The sequence below is a fragment of the Anomaloglossus baeobatrachus genome, chromosome 2, assembly GCF_048569485.1.
Source record: "Anomaloglossus baeobatrachus isolate aAnoBae1 chromosome 2, aAnoBae1.hap1, whole genome shotgun sequence".
NCBI lineage: Eukaryota > Metazoa > Chordata > Amphibia > Anura > Aromobatidae > Anomaloglossus > Anomaloglossus baeobatrachus.
Genome location: NC_134354.1, coordinates 563,202,283 through 563,219,349, shown reverse-complemented (window position 1 = coordinate 563,219,349; position 17,067 = coordinate 563,202,283). Strand labels below are relative to the sequence as shown.

The following is a 17,067-nucleotide window of genomic DNA, read 5'->3' as shown; positions in this document are numbered from 1 at the left end:
AAAAAAATGTGCTTTTCTTTCAAAAATATGGAAATATCTAAGTGACCCTAAATTTTTGAACTGTAGTGTACGTTACTCTGGCAATCTTACTGCACTAAAAAGTGGCCAGTGGGCATCCCCAACTACCGGACACCCCATCAACTGCGTCTGATGCTTCTTCCTGCTCCGTAACTGTCTAAAGTGTTCTCACACAGGTCTCCAGCTGCAGAACCTCCACTTGTTAATCTGCTATAGTTAAGTGAGTGAGAGCCTGTCAGCTGTTACGGTCGTGGACATGCCTGGTATTTTTGACTCATCTGAAACTCCGAGCACACCACGTTTCTCAATCCACCATAACACCTCCGGCTCCACCTCCCTCACAGTCTACCATCTTGTCGTGTACAACCCTCTCCTCCCTCTGTCAGCACAGCCGCCAGCCCTTGGTAGGGCAGTCATGATCACGTAAAACATCATTTCCTCCTACACATGCCAAAGCTAAGAGCTTGAGGTTCACCATCTCTAAACTGTTTGCCACAGAAATGCTGCCTTTCCGCCTGGTGCATACACACAGCTTCTGAAACCTGATGGTTGTGGCAGTCCTCTAGTACCAGTTGCCCCGTCGCAATTGCTTCTCTAATAAAGCTGAGCCTGCTCTACACCAGCATGTCACAGACAACATAACCCATTCCTTGAAAAACTCTGTCTGACAGAGTGGATTTCAGCACTGACACCTGGAAGATGAAGCATGGCCAAAGGCATTACATCTCGATCACTGGGCGCTGGATGACTCTGGTGGCTGCCGAAGCAGGCGGGCAAGGGGCTGCTTTACAAGTCTTGGAATCCCCAAGGTTTGCAGGACAAACCTATGTTTCTATCACTTTCTCTACTGCTACTGCTTCTGCCTCCACCTCATCTAGGGCCTCCACCTGTGCCATCAACCTCACCCTTAATGTATCACACATTCCAATAGTGCAAAGAGAATCCCCCCACCTTTGTACAGCACTGCCAGGGCTCAATGCAATCCACCAGTGCTGAAATTAAAATCCATGGGAGGACACAGTCACACTGCTGAGAGCTGTGGACAGCTATTCAGGCTCAGTTTCAGCAATAGCCCATATAAATCACTCCAAAGATTATATTATAAATATATACAAACAAATCTTTATTATCAGGATTAAAAAACATGAACACAATAGACACAAAATACATGATTAAAATATGATGGGGTTCGTGCTGACAGCGCCCGGTAAGCAGGGCGCTCAATGATTTATTAAATTCAGCTGTATGGGAGCTATATAAGGTTACCTCACATCCCCTCACATCACTCCCTGACGAAGCTACGTGAAACGATCTTTGGAGTGGTGTGGGGAGGGTCTGTCTATATTGGGTAAAGTATCCCTATGATTATTTACATGCTGGTTATATGTGGACTTTGTTCTTTCACTGTGAGTAATGCCCCCTAAGGCTCTTTACATAATATGAGATACCTATAACTTTACTACATCTCTTTTGTATGGATTTTGCCTTTTCTTTACATGAAATGCATTTTTCCTGTGAATAATGCCCCCCAAGGCTCTTTACATAATATGAGATACCTATAAATTTGCTACATCTCCTTTATATGGATTTTGCCTTTTATCTGTATGAAATGCATTTTTTACATACAGGTTTACCAATATAACATCTCTCTCCTTGTGATATGTAGTGGTATTCCTCATATATGAATTCATTTATTAATCCTAAAACAAGGAGATTACACACAGTGACTCAAACCTAATAAAATACATTGTGACTTATAAATATTCTTATATCATAAATTACATCAATTAATTATTATGATGGACCTTCCATTTTACACCCCATCAAATTTTAATCATGTCTTTTGTGTGTATTGTGTTCATGTTTTTTAATCATGATAATAAAGATTTGTTTGTATATATTTATAATATGGTCTTTGGAGTGATTTATATGGGCTCTTGATTAAATACACCTGGAGACCGCATTATATGTTTTTTTTGATAATTGATGACTTCCTTGTGAGTAGATATCAGTTTCAGCAATGGCTGTCTCCACTGAATCTGGAGCCAGGGAAGGCTGTGTGCGAATGTGGTGGTGGTCCTTGCACTGCGGCATCTCCCCCACACGTGTCTTGCATGGCTCACATCCTTGTACAGCAAGTTCTAAGCTACTTCTTGGCCTGCAAGAGCTGCTGCATAAGGCACGGTCATTGTGTGCTCACTTCCGCCGTTCGAACCCCTGGGAAATTGACTTGCATCGCTACAGAGGTCTTTTGGCCTACTGGTTAACCAATTGATATGCAATATGCCAACAGGGTCCAATTCCACTTTGACTTTGCACATTTTGCAGCGACTGTGACAGCAGCGACGAGCCATGAGGTATACACTGGGCCAATGTGATGCGGTCATGTGGCAAATCACAGTTACGGGGTAGGCACCGATGAAGGACTTCTACACCCCTACAGAGTTTTGAAATGGCTACTAAGATGGTTAGCACCTGATGATGCCATAATCAGCATCACTATTTTGGTAATGTACTTGCTGGAGCAGACTTTGAATAGTCTGTTGGAGGAGCTGGTGGTCCTAGAGGAAGAGGAAAGAAGCAGAGGAGGATGTGGAAGGGATACCAATAACTCTAATGTCTGGACTGTCATCACACAGATGGGTGGCAAGGGATGGTGGAGTACAGAGATCGAGGTGGGCTCATGGTACCAGACAAACTGTTAGTGGAAGTGTAGAAGCCCAGATAGAATGGAGGTGGATGAGGAGGAAGAGGTCATAGGTGCGCAACAGTCAAGGGATGAAGAAGATATTGATCCCTTCTCTGTTGACGATGGTTGGTGGGAGGGGACAGGAGAATCAAGCTTGAGTGTTAACCCATCACCAACACAGCATGAACTTGGACCTCACGGAAGCACCAGACACATGCGCACCTTCTTGCTGCACTATCTGCAACATGATTCCAGAATTGTTAAGATTGGAAATAGTACTGACTACTGATTTGCTACTCTGTTATATCCATGGTATAAGAGTAAATTTTGCCAGATGCTCTCCCCATGGATAGGGATGCACGCATGCTGGAGTATGGAAACAAGCTTGTATGCAATCTTAAGAGTGCTTTTCCCTAAGACAGCAGTGAGGCACATAGTGAACACATGGAGAAGATGGTGCAGACTGCCTAACTTCCATCAAGATGAACAACTCATGGACCTCTAATGACTTTTCCACCCCAGTTGCTGACTAGGCATTATTGTATTTTTCAGTGTTCTGCATTGATATAGCATTATTGCAGTTTGTGACACCTTTGTCATGGCTTCTGTTGCTATTGCTGCTGATGTTAATAACAAGTGCCTTAGTGGTGCAACAATCAAGTGGTGTGTCCACCGCTGTTACTTTTACGTCTTGTCTTTTTGTTCTGTGTGAAGCACATACTTTTGCTTCTATTCCTCCTCCTCCTTTTGCTTCCTCCTGAGTCACGGCAAACCTATTTTTTTTTTTTTTTTTTTTAAATGGAGACTCTTATCCGGGTCTCCTTGTTGTGTGTTGGCTATAGTGGCCAAGGTCTCAGAGCACCTGTCACTCGTCTACCTCTTCATTTGAAGGCTGTAAATCCTGGACCAGACCCTGTGTACTGCAAGGGCCATGCCACATTGCTGTCAAAAGACTCTATGGGTACTTTGAGGCAATTGATGAAAATGTCCTGCTGCTGCTCATAATTTTTGGAAATGTGGAAACTCCACAAGTTTTATCTTGTCTGTAGTGGCAGGGAACTCAGAGCAATAGGCCTACTCCAGTCACTCTTCCAATATTTCTTATGTTAATAGTTCAGGAAGTTAATGGCTGTGCCACAACAGTGTGGCTTCACTGTCAAATGGTTTGAGATGTTTTGGCAGCTTTTGGGCCCCTCTAAACGTGTTGTCTATGTCTTCTTTTTGCATCCCACTAAATATAATAGGTTCGTCTAGAATCGGCGATCTGTCAAACTCAGGCATGATCGGCGATCTTGATATGGTCCTCGGGAGATTTGCTCATCTCTAGTCAAGTGGAGTGATGGGCGAACCCGAACTGTAACCTCTCAGGAAAGTCTGTGTTACTGCTCAGGTTATGCCACCTGCATAAAAAAAAAGAAGCAAAATGAGGATTAAAGCAAAACAATTATACGTACTGAGTTTTTGTGTGGCTGTCACACTGCTTCCTGGTACGATCATTAAATATTCACTGTTTACTCCTCCCACACTCTGTGACAGCATCTGTGATTGGTTGCAATCAGACTGAAGGCAGCTGTGATTAGTTGCCCAACACTAGCTGCCTGGGTCCCCGAAGTGGACTCTAAAAATAAATAATTGTGAAAATGTCGTATGGTGTCGGGTATCAAATAAAGCAGACAGCATGTGTGTGCATTATCTTGGCTATGTATCAAAAAATTTTAAGAAATAATTGAAAAAATCGGCTTGCAGTCCCCCCAATTTTAACAACCAGCCAAGATATAAATGGTATACGGAGGCTGGTATTCTCAGGATAGGGACGCCCATAATTATTGGGCCCTCTCTAGCCTAAAAAATAGCAGCCCACCACCGCCCCAGGATTAGCGCATCCAATAGATGCGTCGATCCTGGCGCTTACCCAGCTCATCCTGATTGCCCTGGTGCAGTGACAATTGGGGTTATTGACAGCTGTGAGCCACCCTCTTTCTTCAATTAACCTTTAAACACCCCTGCAAGTCCGACAATCCATACCACAGTGATCCCGGCTTTGCTACATCCTGATGTCGCAGGTTCTGAGGTAATCGGGCATTGAGTTCAGTGGTACCGAATCACCTGATTAAACGTTACCATTGAAGTCAGTAATCCAACAGCAATGAACTCAATGCTGGATTACTGAAATGCTCACATAATCCATGATTCAGTTCAATGAGTTCACCTAAAGTCACAGCTAGGGTACCTTGGGAACCCCAACTATGACCACAGGTGAACTTATTGAACTCAATGCCGGATTACCGGCATCATGTTTTTGGTACATTTTTCTGCCAGGAGATGCAGATTTGGTGCAGAAATGTCTGCAACCAAATACTCAACAAGTGCACATAGCCTAAGCCAGTAATCTGGCATTTAGTTTAGTAAGTTCACCTGAAGTCAGTTAAGATTCCTACGGTACTCCAACTGTGACCTCACCTCAGGTGAACTCATTGAACTCCATCCTGGATTACCTGAATAGGTGCACATTTAGGTAATTTGGCATTAAGTTTAATGCTTCAGGATTACCAAATTATTGACTTCAATGTTGCCAGTTAATCAGGTAATCCAGCACCATTCAAGTCAATAATCCGGTAATCCAGGACCATTGAACTCCATGCCAAATTACGGGATCTCAGGTGAGTTCACTTAAGATACATCTTGGTTACCGTGAGAACAGCCAGCTGTGACCTCAAGTGAACTCACTGATGTCATTGCTCTCACAGCTGTACAGTTAGGTCCAGAAATATTTGGACAGTGACACAATTTTCGCGAGTTGGGCTCTGCATGCCACCACATTGGATTTGAAATGAAACCTCTACAACAGAATTCAAGTGCAGATTGTAACGTTTAATTTGAAGGTTTGAACAAAAATATCTGATAGAAATTGTAGGAATTGTACACATTTCTTTACAAACACTCCACATTTTAGGAGGTCAAAAGTAATTGGACAAATAAACCAAACCCAAACAAAATATTTTTATTTTCAATATTTTGTTGCGAATCCTTTGGAGGCAATCACTGCCTTAAGTCTGGAACCCATGGACATCACCAAACGCTGGGTTTCCTCCTTCTTAATGCTTTGCCAGGCCTTTACAGCCGCAGCCTTCAGGTCTTGCTTGTTTGTGGGTCTTTCCGTCTTAAGTCTGGATTTGAGCAAGTGAAATGCATGCTCAATTGGGTTAAGATCTGGTGATTGACTTGGCCTTTGCAGAATGTTCCACTTTTTTGCACTCATGAACTCCTGGGTAGCTTTGGCTGTATGCTTGGGGTCATTGTCCATCTGTACTATGAAGCGCCGTCCGATCAACTTTGCGGCATTTGGCTGAATCTGGGCTGAAAGTATATCCTGGTACACTTCAGAATTCATCCGGCTACTCTTGTCTGCTGTTATGTCATCAATAAACACAAGTGACCCAGTGCCATTGAAAGCCATGCATGCCCATGCCATCACGTTGCCTCCACCATGTTTTACAGAGGATGTGGTGTGCCTTGGATCATGTGCCGTTCCCTTTCTTCTCCAAACTTTTTTCTTCCCATAATTCTGGTACAGGTTGATCTTTGTCTCATCTGTCCATAGAATACTTTTCCAGAACTGAGCTGGCTTCATGAGGTGTTTTTCAGCAAATTTAACTCTGGCCTGCCTATTTTTGGAATTGATGAATGGTTTGCATCTAGATGTGAACCCTTTGTATTTACTTTCATGGAGTCTTCTCTTTACTGTTGACTTAGAGACAGATACACCTACTTCACTGAGAGTGTTCTGGACTTCAGTTGATGTTGTGAACGGGTTCTTCTTCACCAAAGAAAGTATGCGGCGATCATCCACCACTGTTGTCATCCGTGGACGCCCAGGCCTTTTTGAGTTCCCAAGCTCACCAGTCAATTCCTTTTTTCTGAGAATGTACCCGACTGTTGATTTTGCTACTCCAAGCTTGTCTGCTATCTCTCTGATGGATTTTTTCTTTTTTTTCAGCCTCAGGATGTTCTGCTTCACCTCAATTGAGAGTTCCTTAGACCGCATGTTGTCTGGTCACAGCAACAGCTTCCAAATGCAAAACCACACACCTGTAATCAACCCCAGACCTTTTAACTACTTCATTGATTACAGGTTAACGAGGGAGACGCCTTCAGAGTTAATTGCAGCCCTTAGAGTCCCTTGTCCAATTACTTTTGGTCCCTTTAAAAAGAGGAGGCTATGCATTACAGAGCTTTGATTCCTAAACCCTTTCTCCGATTTGGATGTGAAAACTCTCATATTGCAGCTGGGAGTGTGCACTTTCAGCCCATATTATATATATAATTGTATTTCTGAACATATTTTTGTAAACAGCTAAAATAACAAAACTTGTGTCACTGTCCAAATATTTCTGGACCTAACTGTATTTCCGTCAGTGTGTCTCTGACACTGCAGTGCTTGGTTGCATTTTATAATATTACCACGCACTACAACCTCAGGATGAAGCAGAGCCGGGATCGTCCTGGGACTTCATGATGTTGATTACATCACACCTGCAGGGATGTTTTGGGGGGTAAATTAATTGGAGAAAGAGGGGTTTTTTTTGTTATATTTTTAAATAAGGCATTTTTTTTTGTGTTTTGTATTTATTTTTACTTACACGATTAGCAATGGGATAGGGATCTCACAGACCCCTCACCATTAATAAAAAATCCGCCTTGATGACAGCTGTGATTTTTTTGACAGATCTAATATTTGCACCAATTCTGGGGTGGCTGCAAGCTGATATTTTAGGCTGGGGAGGGCCCAAATTCCAGCTGTCAGGTAAAAATTATTTCTTCAAATAATTAAAAAAAAAAAATCTTATTGGGACCTTCATATTTTGATACACTGCCAAGACAACGCACACAGCTGGGGGCTGCAGCCTCCAGCTGTCTGATTTAACTGAGTTTTGTATGAAAATACGTAGGACCCTATGCCGTTTTTTTCCAGTTATTTATTTATTTATTTTTACACCACTTTGGGGACCAGACAGCTAGTGCAAGGGCAACCAATTACAGACGCTGGCAGTCTCACTGCAACCAATCACGGACACTGTCACAGAGGATGGGCGTGGAAGCAGTGAATATTCATGAGATTTAATAAGCAGACATGGAAACAGTGTGACAGCCACGTGGAAACTTAATAAGCATAATTGTCCTGCTTTACTGATGTTAGGATATAATCACATAGTAATACACAATGACCTTAACATTTAAGAAATTGTGTGCTTTTCTCTGATTTTAATCTCCAGTGTATATAGTTAAGTAATTCAAAACCTCTTCCTTAGCTTTTCAAAAGAAGAGATTTTCGCTGCCCAGTATAGAGCAAATTGTAGCAAGATTTCAACTTATCCACCAGCTAAAATCTATGGAAAGTTGGGCATGAAGAAAGTTATGGTTATTGACAAACCATCATAGTTTAGAAAACTATGACATTAGTTCTAAATTACACCTATGCAGGTTCTATAATTTCAACAAACTACTTTTGTCAGCTCACTTTTGTCAGCTCCCGACTCTTGACAATGGAGTTTCTCACATGTATGGAAGCTCTATGGCTGTTTTCCATGTCGAGACTCCTAACAGAGGCTCCACGGACCTTTTTGATTTGCATAGTTGCCGGGGGGCAATGCACCTAAGATTTCACTGTTTTGAGCGCCTTTGTTGGCAGCCGGCAGTGTTTTCTCTGGCTGGTCTCCCTGAGATCAGTGATTGTTATGTTTTGTTGGTCTACTAGGCATTGCTCCCACCTAGTTAGAATCCTACTCAACACTGATGAGGGGCAACACCCCGAAACAGCTGACTGTGGAAGGATACTTGGCCTTGGTATTTCCCTTGTCATATCTTTAAACTCGTCAAAGACTTGTATATTGACAAAAAGGGCCACTTAATGTGGTGGTTATGGTGGTTTCCTAAAAAGAGCCACTCCTTGGCTAGGTCCTTCTCGGAGGGATATCTGGCTATTTTCTGTGTCGAGACTCCTAATAGAGGCTCCACTGACCTATTTTTGATTTGCATCGTTCCCAGAGGGCAATGCACCTAGGATTTCACTGTTTTGAGTGCCTTTGTTGGCAGTTGGCAGTGTTTTCTCTGGCTGGTCTCCCCGAGCTCAGTGATTGTTTTGTCTTGTTGGTTCCCACCATGAAGCTTGGAGGAAGAAGTGTCATGGTGTGGGGGTGCTTTGCTGGTGACACTGTTGGGGATTTATTCAACATTGAAGGCATGCTGAACCAGCATGGCTACCACAGCATCTTACAGCGGCATGCTATTCCATCCGGTTTGCGTTTAGTTGGACCATCATTTATTATTCAACAGGACAATGACCCCAAACACAACTCCAGGCTGTGTAAGGGCTATTTGACTAAGAAGGAGAGTGATGGGGTGCTACGCTAGATGACCTGGCCTCCAGTCACCAGACCTGAACCCAATCGAGATGGTTTGGGGTGAGCTGGACCGCAGAGTTAAGGCAAAAGGGCCAACAAGTGCTAAGGATCTCTGGGAACTCCTTCAAGACTGTTGGAAGACCATTTCCGGTGACTACCTCTTGAAGCTCATCAAGAGAATGCTAAGAGTTTGCAAAGCAGTAATCAAAGGAAAAGGTGGCTACTTTGAAGAACCTAGAATATAAGGCATATTTTCAATTGTTTCACAGTTTTTTGTTAAGTATTTCATTCTACATGTGTTAATTCATAGTTTTGATGCCTTCAATGTGAATCTACAATGCTCTACCATTTTTTGTACTCTTTTTTTTTTTGTTTTTTTTTTCCTATGTCTTTATTCAGAGTGTTATTCTCATCACTTCAAAACTTGTTTAGAATGGTTTCCAAGATCTCTCGGTGGAAAAAATTAGACACCATTTCAGATGTTATTACTTAGCATCAATAATGGGATAATTAAAATGTGTTGTGCTCCTACAATATTCAAGACACAACCTACAACCTTTTGTGCAGGTGATCTTTCCTTTCTGTTTTTGAGGATGTGTAGATCTCAGCTCAAAGAATCACGTTTGATGAGCTTGCCCTGTTGCTAGAACACATTGGAGAAGAGTGGAGTGATTGAATTTACCTAGCTCAAGCCTCTGTATCAGCCCAACTTTTTTATTAGTTCTACTTAACACATCTGTACCTGAGGTTATGTTCCTAAACAATAAACTCATCTAAGGCCGGTGACACACGGGACGATCTATCGTGCCCGCCCCCATCGTTTGTGCGTCACGGGCAATTAGTTGCCCGTGGCGCACAAAGTCGTTAGCCCCCTGTCACATGCACTTACCTCTCGGACGACCTCGCTGTGGGTGAAGAACATCCACTTCCTAATGGGGGAGGGACGTTCGGCGTCACAGCGACGTCACACAGCGGCCGCCCAATAGAAGCGGAGGAGCGGAGATGAGCGGGACGTAAATATCCCGCCTACCTCCTTCCTTCCACATAGCCAGCAGGACGCAGGTAAGCTGTGTTCATCATTCCCGGGGTGTCACACGGAGCGATGTATGCTGCCTCGGGAACGATGAACAACCGCCGCAGAGAAGAAGAAACGACTTTTTGAAAATGAGCGACGTGTCAACGAGCAACGATAGGTGAGTATTTTTGCTCGTTCACCGTCGCTTGTAGCTGTCACACGCAACGATATTTCAAACGATGCCGGATGTGCGACACTTACGGTGTGACCCCGCCAACATATCGCCCGATATATCGTACCGTGTGACGCCAGCATAATTCCCTATATTTTATCTGCAACTAACTGGAATGCCACTTTAAACTAAAAAAAAACCCTCTCAATTACAGAAATGAAATAATAATTGGGATTTCTAATTTATAGTTGCCCTAATGCCATAGTAGATAAAAAGCCTTTGTATGAGACCGTTTGATTCTAATAGCAAAGCACTTTCCCATTGCATTACAAAACATTGCTGGGAGAAATTGCCACTGACATAGAGACTCCCTACTCTCTTGATATTATGGTACCATTTGTAGTGCACCCATGAGCTACACTCAGGCATATTCATTACATATAGTCATTTTTGTCATAACTATTTGTGTGGTACTTATAGAATGATATGCCTTTTCTTTCCCATTATCTTTTCTATATTTCCTTAAATACTTGTAGATACTAATCATTTAGAGATTGGGTACTTGCTTACCCAAATACATTTTGCACTGTAAAAGTCTGGATCCACGCGGTTTCAACGCTATATGGGTGCCAGACCCGGGCCCAGGATTTCGGGTGCACGATCCGGATTCGGAAATTAAAGTGAAAATAAACTAAAGAAGAAATAAGTGAGAGTTTCATACTTACCGAGACTCGGTGTCATGGCGGCACACTGCTTCCGGGTCGCGCATTCATTTCCTGTACTGTGCATCGCATACACACAGCTTTCCATGTTTTCCCTGCCCACTGGCTGTCCTCTCCTCTGTGATTGGTTACAGGCTGACGCGCCGCCCAGCCTGTAACAGTATCTGCCTGCAGTCATCGCTCATGGTGGATCAGTTATAGGCTACACTCAGAGCTGGCAGTCTTCTCTATGGCTGCTCACTCTGAGATGTAGCAGAGCTAGATGTGTCGTCGTGAGACCTCGTGTGGATTACGCTGGAGCTGCAGGGTGTTGGGGATTAATAAAGTGGGGAAGGAGGGTGCGTTTTGTACTTTATTCCAAATAAAGGATTTTTCTCTGTGTTTGTGCTTATTTACATTTTTTTACAGACTGTGATGCAGGTATCTCATAAACGCCTGTGCCATCACAAACCTAGGGCTTATAACAGAGAGTAGTAGAGACGGGTATCACAGCCGCGCCAAAGGACTACTGGATTATTTTCAGATTAATGTTTCTTTTATTTCATGCACAGGTCAAGTCTTCGCGTTTCAGGAGACACAGCTCCCTTCTTCAGGACAAACCAGCAAAGAATCATCAAATCTGCTGTATAGAGAGCCTATACAGCATTATATACCTCATGGGATGACGTCAGGTGGGGTGTGCTCTGACGTCATCCCATGAGGTATATAATGCTGTATAGGCTCTCTATACAGCAGATTTGATGATTCTTTGCTGGTTTGTCCTGAAGAAGGGAGCTGTGTCTCCTGAAACGCGTAGACTTGACCTGTGCATGAAATAAAAGAAACATTAATCTGAAAAGAATCCAGTAGTCCTTTGGCGCGGCTGTGATACCCGTCTCTACTACTCTCTGTTATCTGCCTCATGGGGACCGCTGCCGGGACTTGGTGTTACATGCTGCTATAGGTGTTGTGACTGTCACAACCCGAATTGGTGAGTAGTATTACTCTTTGCCTCACCCTATATATATTAGGGTAAGACCCTATTGCGCTTTCTTTTTCCACAGTTTTTACTCAAACCTAGGGCTTAGTAGCAGCTGTGCGCTGCTAGTAACCCCTTATTACCCCGATTTGCACCGCATCAGGGCAACAGGAAAAGCTGGTAATGCACCGTAATTGTCACATCTAATAGATGCAGCAATACCGGGCGGCTGCAGGCTAAGAATACCAGCCCGCAGCTGGCATTATCATGGCTGGGGATGAAAGTTGGAGGGGACCACACGTGGGATTTTTTTTTAATTATTTAACGAAAGAAAAGTCGCATGTGGTTCCTCTTCTTTTGAAACACATCCAAGATAAGCACAGGGCTGGGGCTGCAGCCTGCTTATCTGTGCTGGGTGTCAGAATACAGGGGTGAGGGAGAAATCCTTAACCAATTGTTTTTACCTCCTGCCAAAAAAACGCGGCAAAAAATGCATCATACACCACGTTTTTTTGCCAGGAGGTGTAGATTGGATGCAGGAATATGGTGTAAAAATGTCAGCACCAAATTTGCATCCCTTGGCCCAAAAATAAAAAAAATAAAAATTACTGCCAGCAGGTGGAAATTTGGTGCTGAAATCTGGTACACGATTTCAGCACCAAATGTGCACCTCCTGACAAAAAACCGCGGCAAAAATCTCGGACAAGAAACTGCGGCAAAAAATCGTGGCAAAAAAATGCATCAAAACACCGCGTTTTTTGCCAGGACATGTACATTGGATGCAAGAATATGGTGTAAAAATGTCAGCACCAAATTTGCATCCCTTGGCCCAAAAATAATAAAAAAAAAATTTCTGCCAGCAGGTGGAAATTTGGTGCTGAGATCTGGTGCAGACGATTTCAGCACCAAAGTGCACTTCCTGGCAAAAAACCGGGGCAAAAATCGCGGAAAAAAAACGGCAAAAAATGCGTCAAAACACCGCAGGTTTTTTTTGCCAGGAGTTGTAGATTGGATGCAGGAATATGGTGTAAAAATTTCAGCACCAAATTTGCATTTCTTGGCCAAAAAAAACTGCGATTTTCTGCTAAAAGATGCAGGTCTGTGAATTCAGTGACCTCCATCTGAGATCAGGTTACCTGCACTCACAGGTGAAGGACCGTTGGAACCTCCAGCTGTGACCGCTAATGACCTGCGTGACATCACCGCTCATTGCGCAGCTCATTCATTCTTTGGAGCTCACCGAGTTGTCGTTTTCTATGGTCTCTCTCTATGATATTCAGATGTAGCAAAGCTGAAGCGGCGTGGGACCTCGTGTGGATTACGCCGAACCTGCAGGGCTGTGTTGGGGGTTAATAAAGTGGTGAAGGAGGGTGTGTTTTGTACTTTATTCCAAATAAAGAATTTTTTCTGTGTGTGTGTGTGTGCGTGTTTTCTTTACTGTAATTTACAGGTTTGTGTGATGCAGGTACCTCATAGACGCCTATGCCATCACAAACCTAGAGCTTAGTAGCAGCTATGCGCTGCTATTAACCCCTTATTTACCCCGATTGGCACCGCATCAGGCCACCAGGAAGAGCCGACATCGCACCGGGATTGTCACATCTAATAGATGTGGCAATACCGGGCAGCTACGGGCTGAGAATATCAGCCCCAAGCTGGCGTTATCTTGACTGGGGATAAAAATTTGGGGAAACCGCATGTCGATTTTTTTTCTATTTATATAAAAAAAAGTCGCATGCCCGTTTCTCATAGACCAGAAGGGTCTCGCGAGAGTCTGCAATGGCATTACCTGACAAAGCCTCGCACTTGTGACTGTGGGCACTGGATACATAGCAAAGATACAGCCCGACAACTGAGGTTGCAGTCGTGGGCTATATCTGTGCTGCCGATTTGTTTTATTTATTTGTTTAGTTTTTACCATCATACTGACCCGCAGACACTTGTACTGATTTCTCCGCGCACCGGCCATCCTGCCGCCTGTGATTGGTTGCAGTCAGCTGACTTGCTGACACTCAGGTTGGGGGTGCGTCTAACTGCAACCAATTACACGTGTCGGTGGGCGGGCAAAGTAGTGAATATTGAATTGTCGGCTCCGGAAGGTAAAAGCGTGACATGGAAGGAGTTTGCCGCCATGACACAGCCTCGGTGAGTCTGCCGGGCTCGCTTCTATCCCCCTATCTCCTCCACAGACATTTTTAATTTCCGGATTCTGGTGCCCATTGACTTATATGGGCACCGGATTCCAGAGCGGATCTGACTTATTTTGAAATCTGGCAGTGATCTGCCGGTCCGGGTTTTTGGGGAGTTCAATCAGCTCTACTTATGACAAGAAAACAGCAAAAATTCCTTAAGACTATTTTTAGACATTTTGTATTGCAGGTTTAAGCAACTTATGGTGGATAACTAGAATAATTCCTGAAACATCTACACAGGTTAATTTCAGATGGTCATGGAATATTTTATTTGCAAGCGGCTTACTTTAAACAGGACCAGAACATTGTTTTATAGCATAAAACATTATATTTAAAGTCTGCAGAAGTGATTATTTGCACTTACATGATAACTGCCTCAAGCTGTCACTTGCAGTGTATAAGGCAAGCTTGCAACAAAGCTGATGGTTTGGGCAGAAGCTCCATTATGTGTGTAGATGATTTACATGTTAAAATGCTGAGATATAAAATACATAATGCAAACCTAGGGCGACAACTCTAAAACCTTTACTATAAATATTTCTATACTGGTTGCTAACAGGAAAAATATTCAACCCATCGTATTTGAGTCTGTCATCAAATGACTTCAGGCGGGCAAACTCCTACATGGGTTATGCCTAAAACATTTGGAAGTTTTATTTTCAGAAAACTGGTAGGAGCAAGGCAGCGTTTCCACATCACAGAAAGAAAAACTTTCATACAAACAGTTTTCCAATTACAGTACAGATTATTCAAGGTTGTAGCAGTAATTATAAGGAGATTTACAAATATATAGACATTGTATATTACACATATCTTACTTTGTTCTTACAGATCGAATAACTGTGGTATCATAGACAAATATTTCAGTTTCTCATTGTCTAAATTATGACTTCACTCATGAAAAACATATATTTAATGAGTGATATTTTGATAGTTTTGCATTCTGAAGGAAAATAAACTTATGCTGGTATCGCAGACTCCACACTGGCAATCCGGTTTCTGTAGATCTTGGAAGCTCTGACGCTATGCCAGTCATCCCCAAAACATGTGAAGAATCATATTGGCATAGGGAATTTTACTTCTGTATATTTTTGTGATTGCTTATAGGTATTTTGATTCATGCTAAACTGGCATTTGGTTCTTCTTTTTAGATCAGATAAAATGTTTCATAGTTTCTTTTCATAGTTTCGTAGTGTTTAATGTTGAAGTTAGACTTAAAGGGAACCTGTCAGGTGCAATATGCACCCAGAACCACAAGCAGTTCTGGGTGTATATTGCTAATCCTTGCCTAATCGTCCCTGTATACACAGCATAGATAAAAAAATCTTTAGAAAAAGTATTTCTAAAGACCTTATATCGTATGCTAATGAGCGAGTGCAGTAGCCCCAAAGGCATTGCTTCCCTTGCCCTGTGGGCGTGCTAACTTGCTAATAAATGGTAGCGTCAGAGGATGATCTCACTCACCTCTCAGCCGCCATCGCATCCAATGCTGGATTTCGGCTCAGTGTGCATGGCCCCAGAGTTTGGGTCATGCGCACTATGAAGCTGGGTGTACGTGTCCTGGCTTTAAACTGAAGTAGTGCCATAGTAGACCGAACCTCCGGGGTCATGCGCACCGAGCTGAAATCCAGCATCAAGCGGCGATGGTGGCGGAGAGGTGAGTGAGATCATCCTGTGACACTGCACATTTATTAGCATGTTAGCATGCCCACACAAACTAAATAATGGGGGCCGACTGGTCGGGGAACTAACGCCCAGGGGATTAGTCCCCTCGCTCATTAGCATACGATATAAAATCTTTAGAAATAATTTTTCTAAAGATCTCTTTATCTATTCTACTCCATACAGGGACGATTAGGCAGGGATTAAAAATATACACTCAGAACTGCTCATGGTTCTGGGTGCAGATTGCACCTGACAGGTTTCCTGTAAGTCCATCAAGTTCAACCCATGACCTAACCTAACATATTATCATAGCCAATGTCCTCTGGAGAAATTAGGGAATAACTACACTCAAATGCTAAAACAAAAATAAAAATACACCATATAAATGTATTATTTGCTTTCATTCCACAGTATAGTGAGTAATAAGATAAAGAGTTTGTATATTTTTTTAAGCAAAATGATTAATGTGTTACTTTTGTACTTTACAGGGAGACACATCCTATGTCAAGGATCGTTGGTGTGTTTTTGATGGATTTATGGTCTTTTGTCTCTGGGTATCTTTAGTTTTACAGGTAAATTTAATGAACACAGTTTTAGCTTATGCCAATATAAGAAGTCATTTTTTTTTCTTTAAAAAATCATAGACACTTCTTTAGGCATTGGGTTTTCACCATCTTTATCAGGAAACCTGTAATTTAGCACATAGTCATTCAAATTCTTCAATGCGCCACATGTTGCCTTTGTACTGCACCATATTACAAAGGTAACAATTAATAGACCATGCCCAAATGCATCATATGGATGCCATATGATGCATTTGCACAACCCTGAGTACAGTCATAATTTGATCATGAGGCCTGTTCAGGCATAATATGGATGAGGCCTGTTCGATGGAAATAGAGATGGTCTGATTTGTATTGAGAAGCTTCTGGTAACAATTTATATAATATACAGTACACAGGTGCTGTAAAATAACCTGCACACATTTTATGTGACTATATCACTTCCTACATTTATGTGAGATTAGTTTTACTTTATTTTAAAGCACTATGCCATCATGAAGCAATTCACAAATTATATCATGAACTATATGGCAAAATTACATCTTCATTTACTAAGTACATAGTTAACAGGACCAAGAAAAAAAATGCATGTTTGTAGCATCATCTATGTATCTCAGAATCTCAGAATCATCCTACCATCCAAAAACTAGCTTCATCTGAAAGTCGGGCAGG

At 42.6% G+C, this 17,067-nt stretch overlaps 1 protein-coding gene across 4 annotated transcripts in view; it reads left to right on the top strand.

Moving 5' to 3' along the window:
• Nucleotides 1-17,067, top strand: part of NALCN (sodium leak channel, non-selective) — a 1,011,261-nt gene that overhangs the window by 168,419 nt on the left and 825,775 nt on the right. For all 4 annotated transcript variants that reach the window (XM_075336708.1, XM_075336707.1, XM_075336706.1 and 1 more), the window contains one exon: nt 16,321-16,404. In XM_075336708.1, the coding sequence (XP_075192823.1) occupies nt 16,321-16,404 (84 nt within the window). The remainder of the gene's footprint in view (nt 1-16,320; nt 16,405-17,067) is intronic.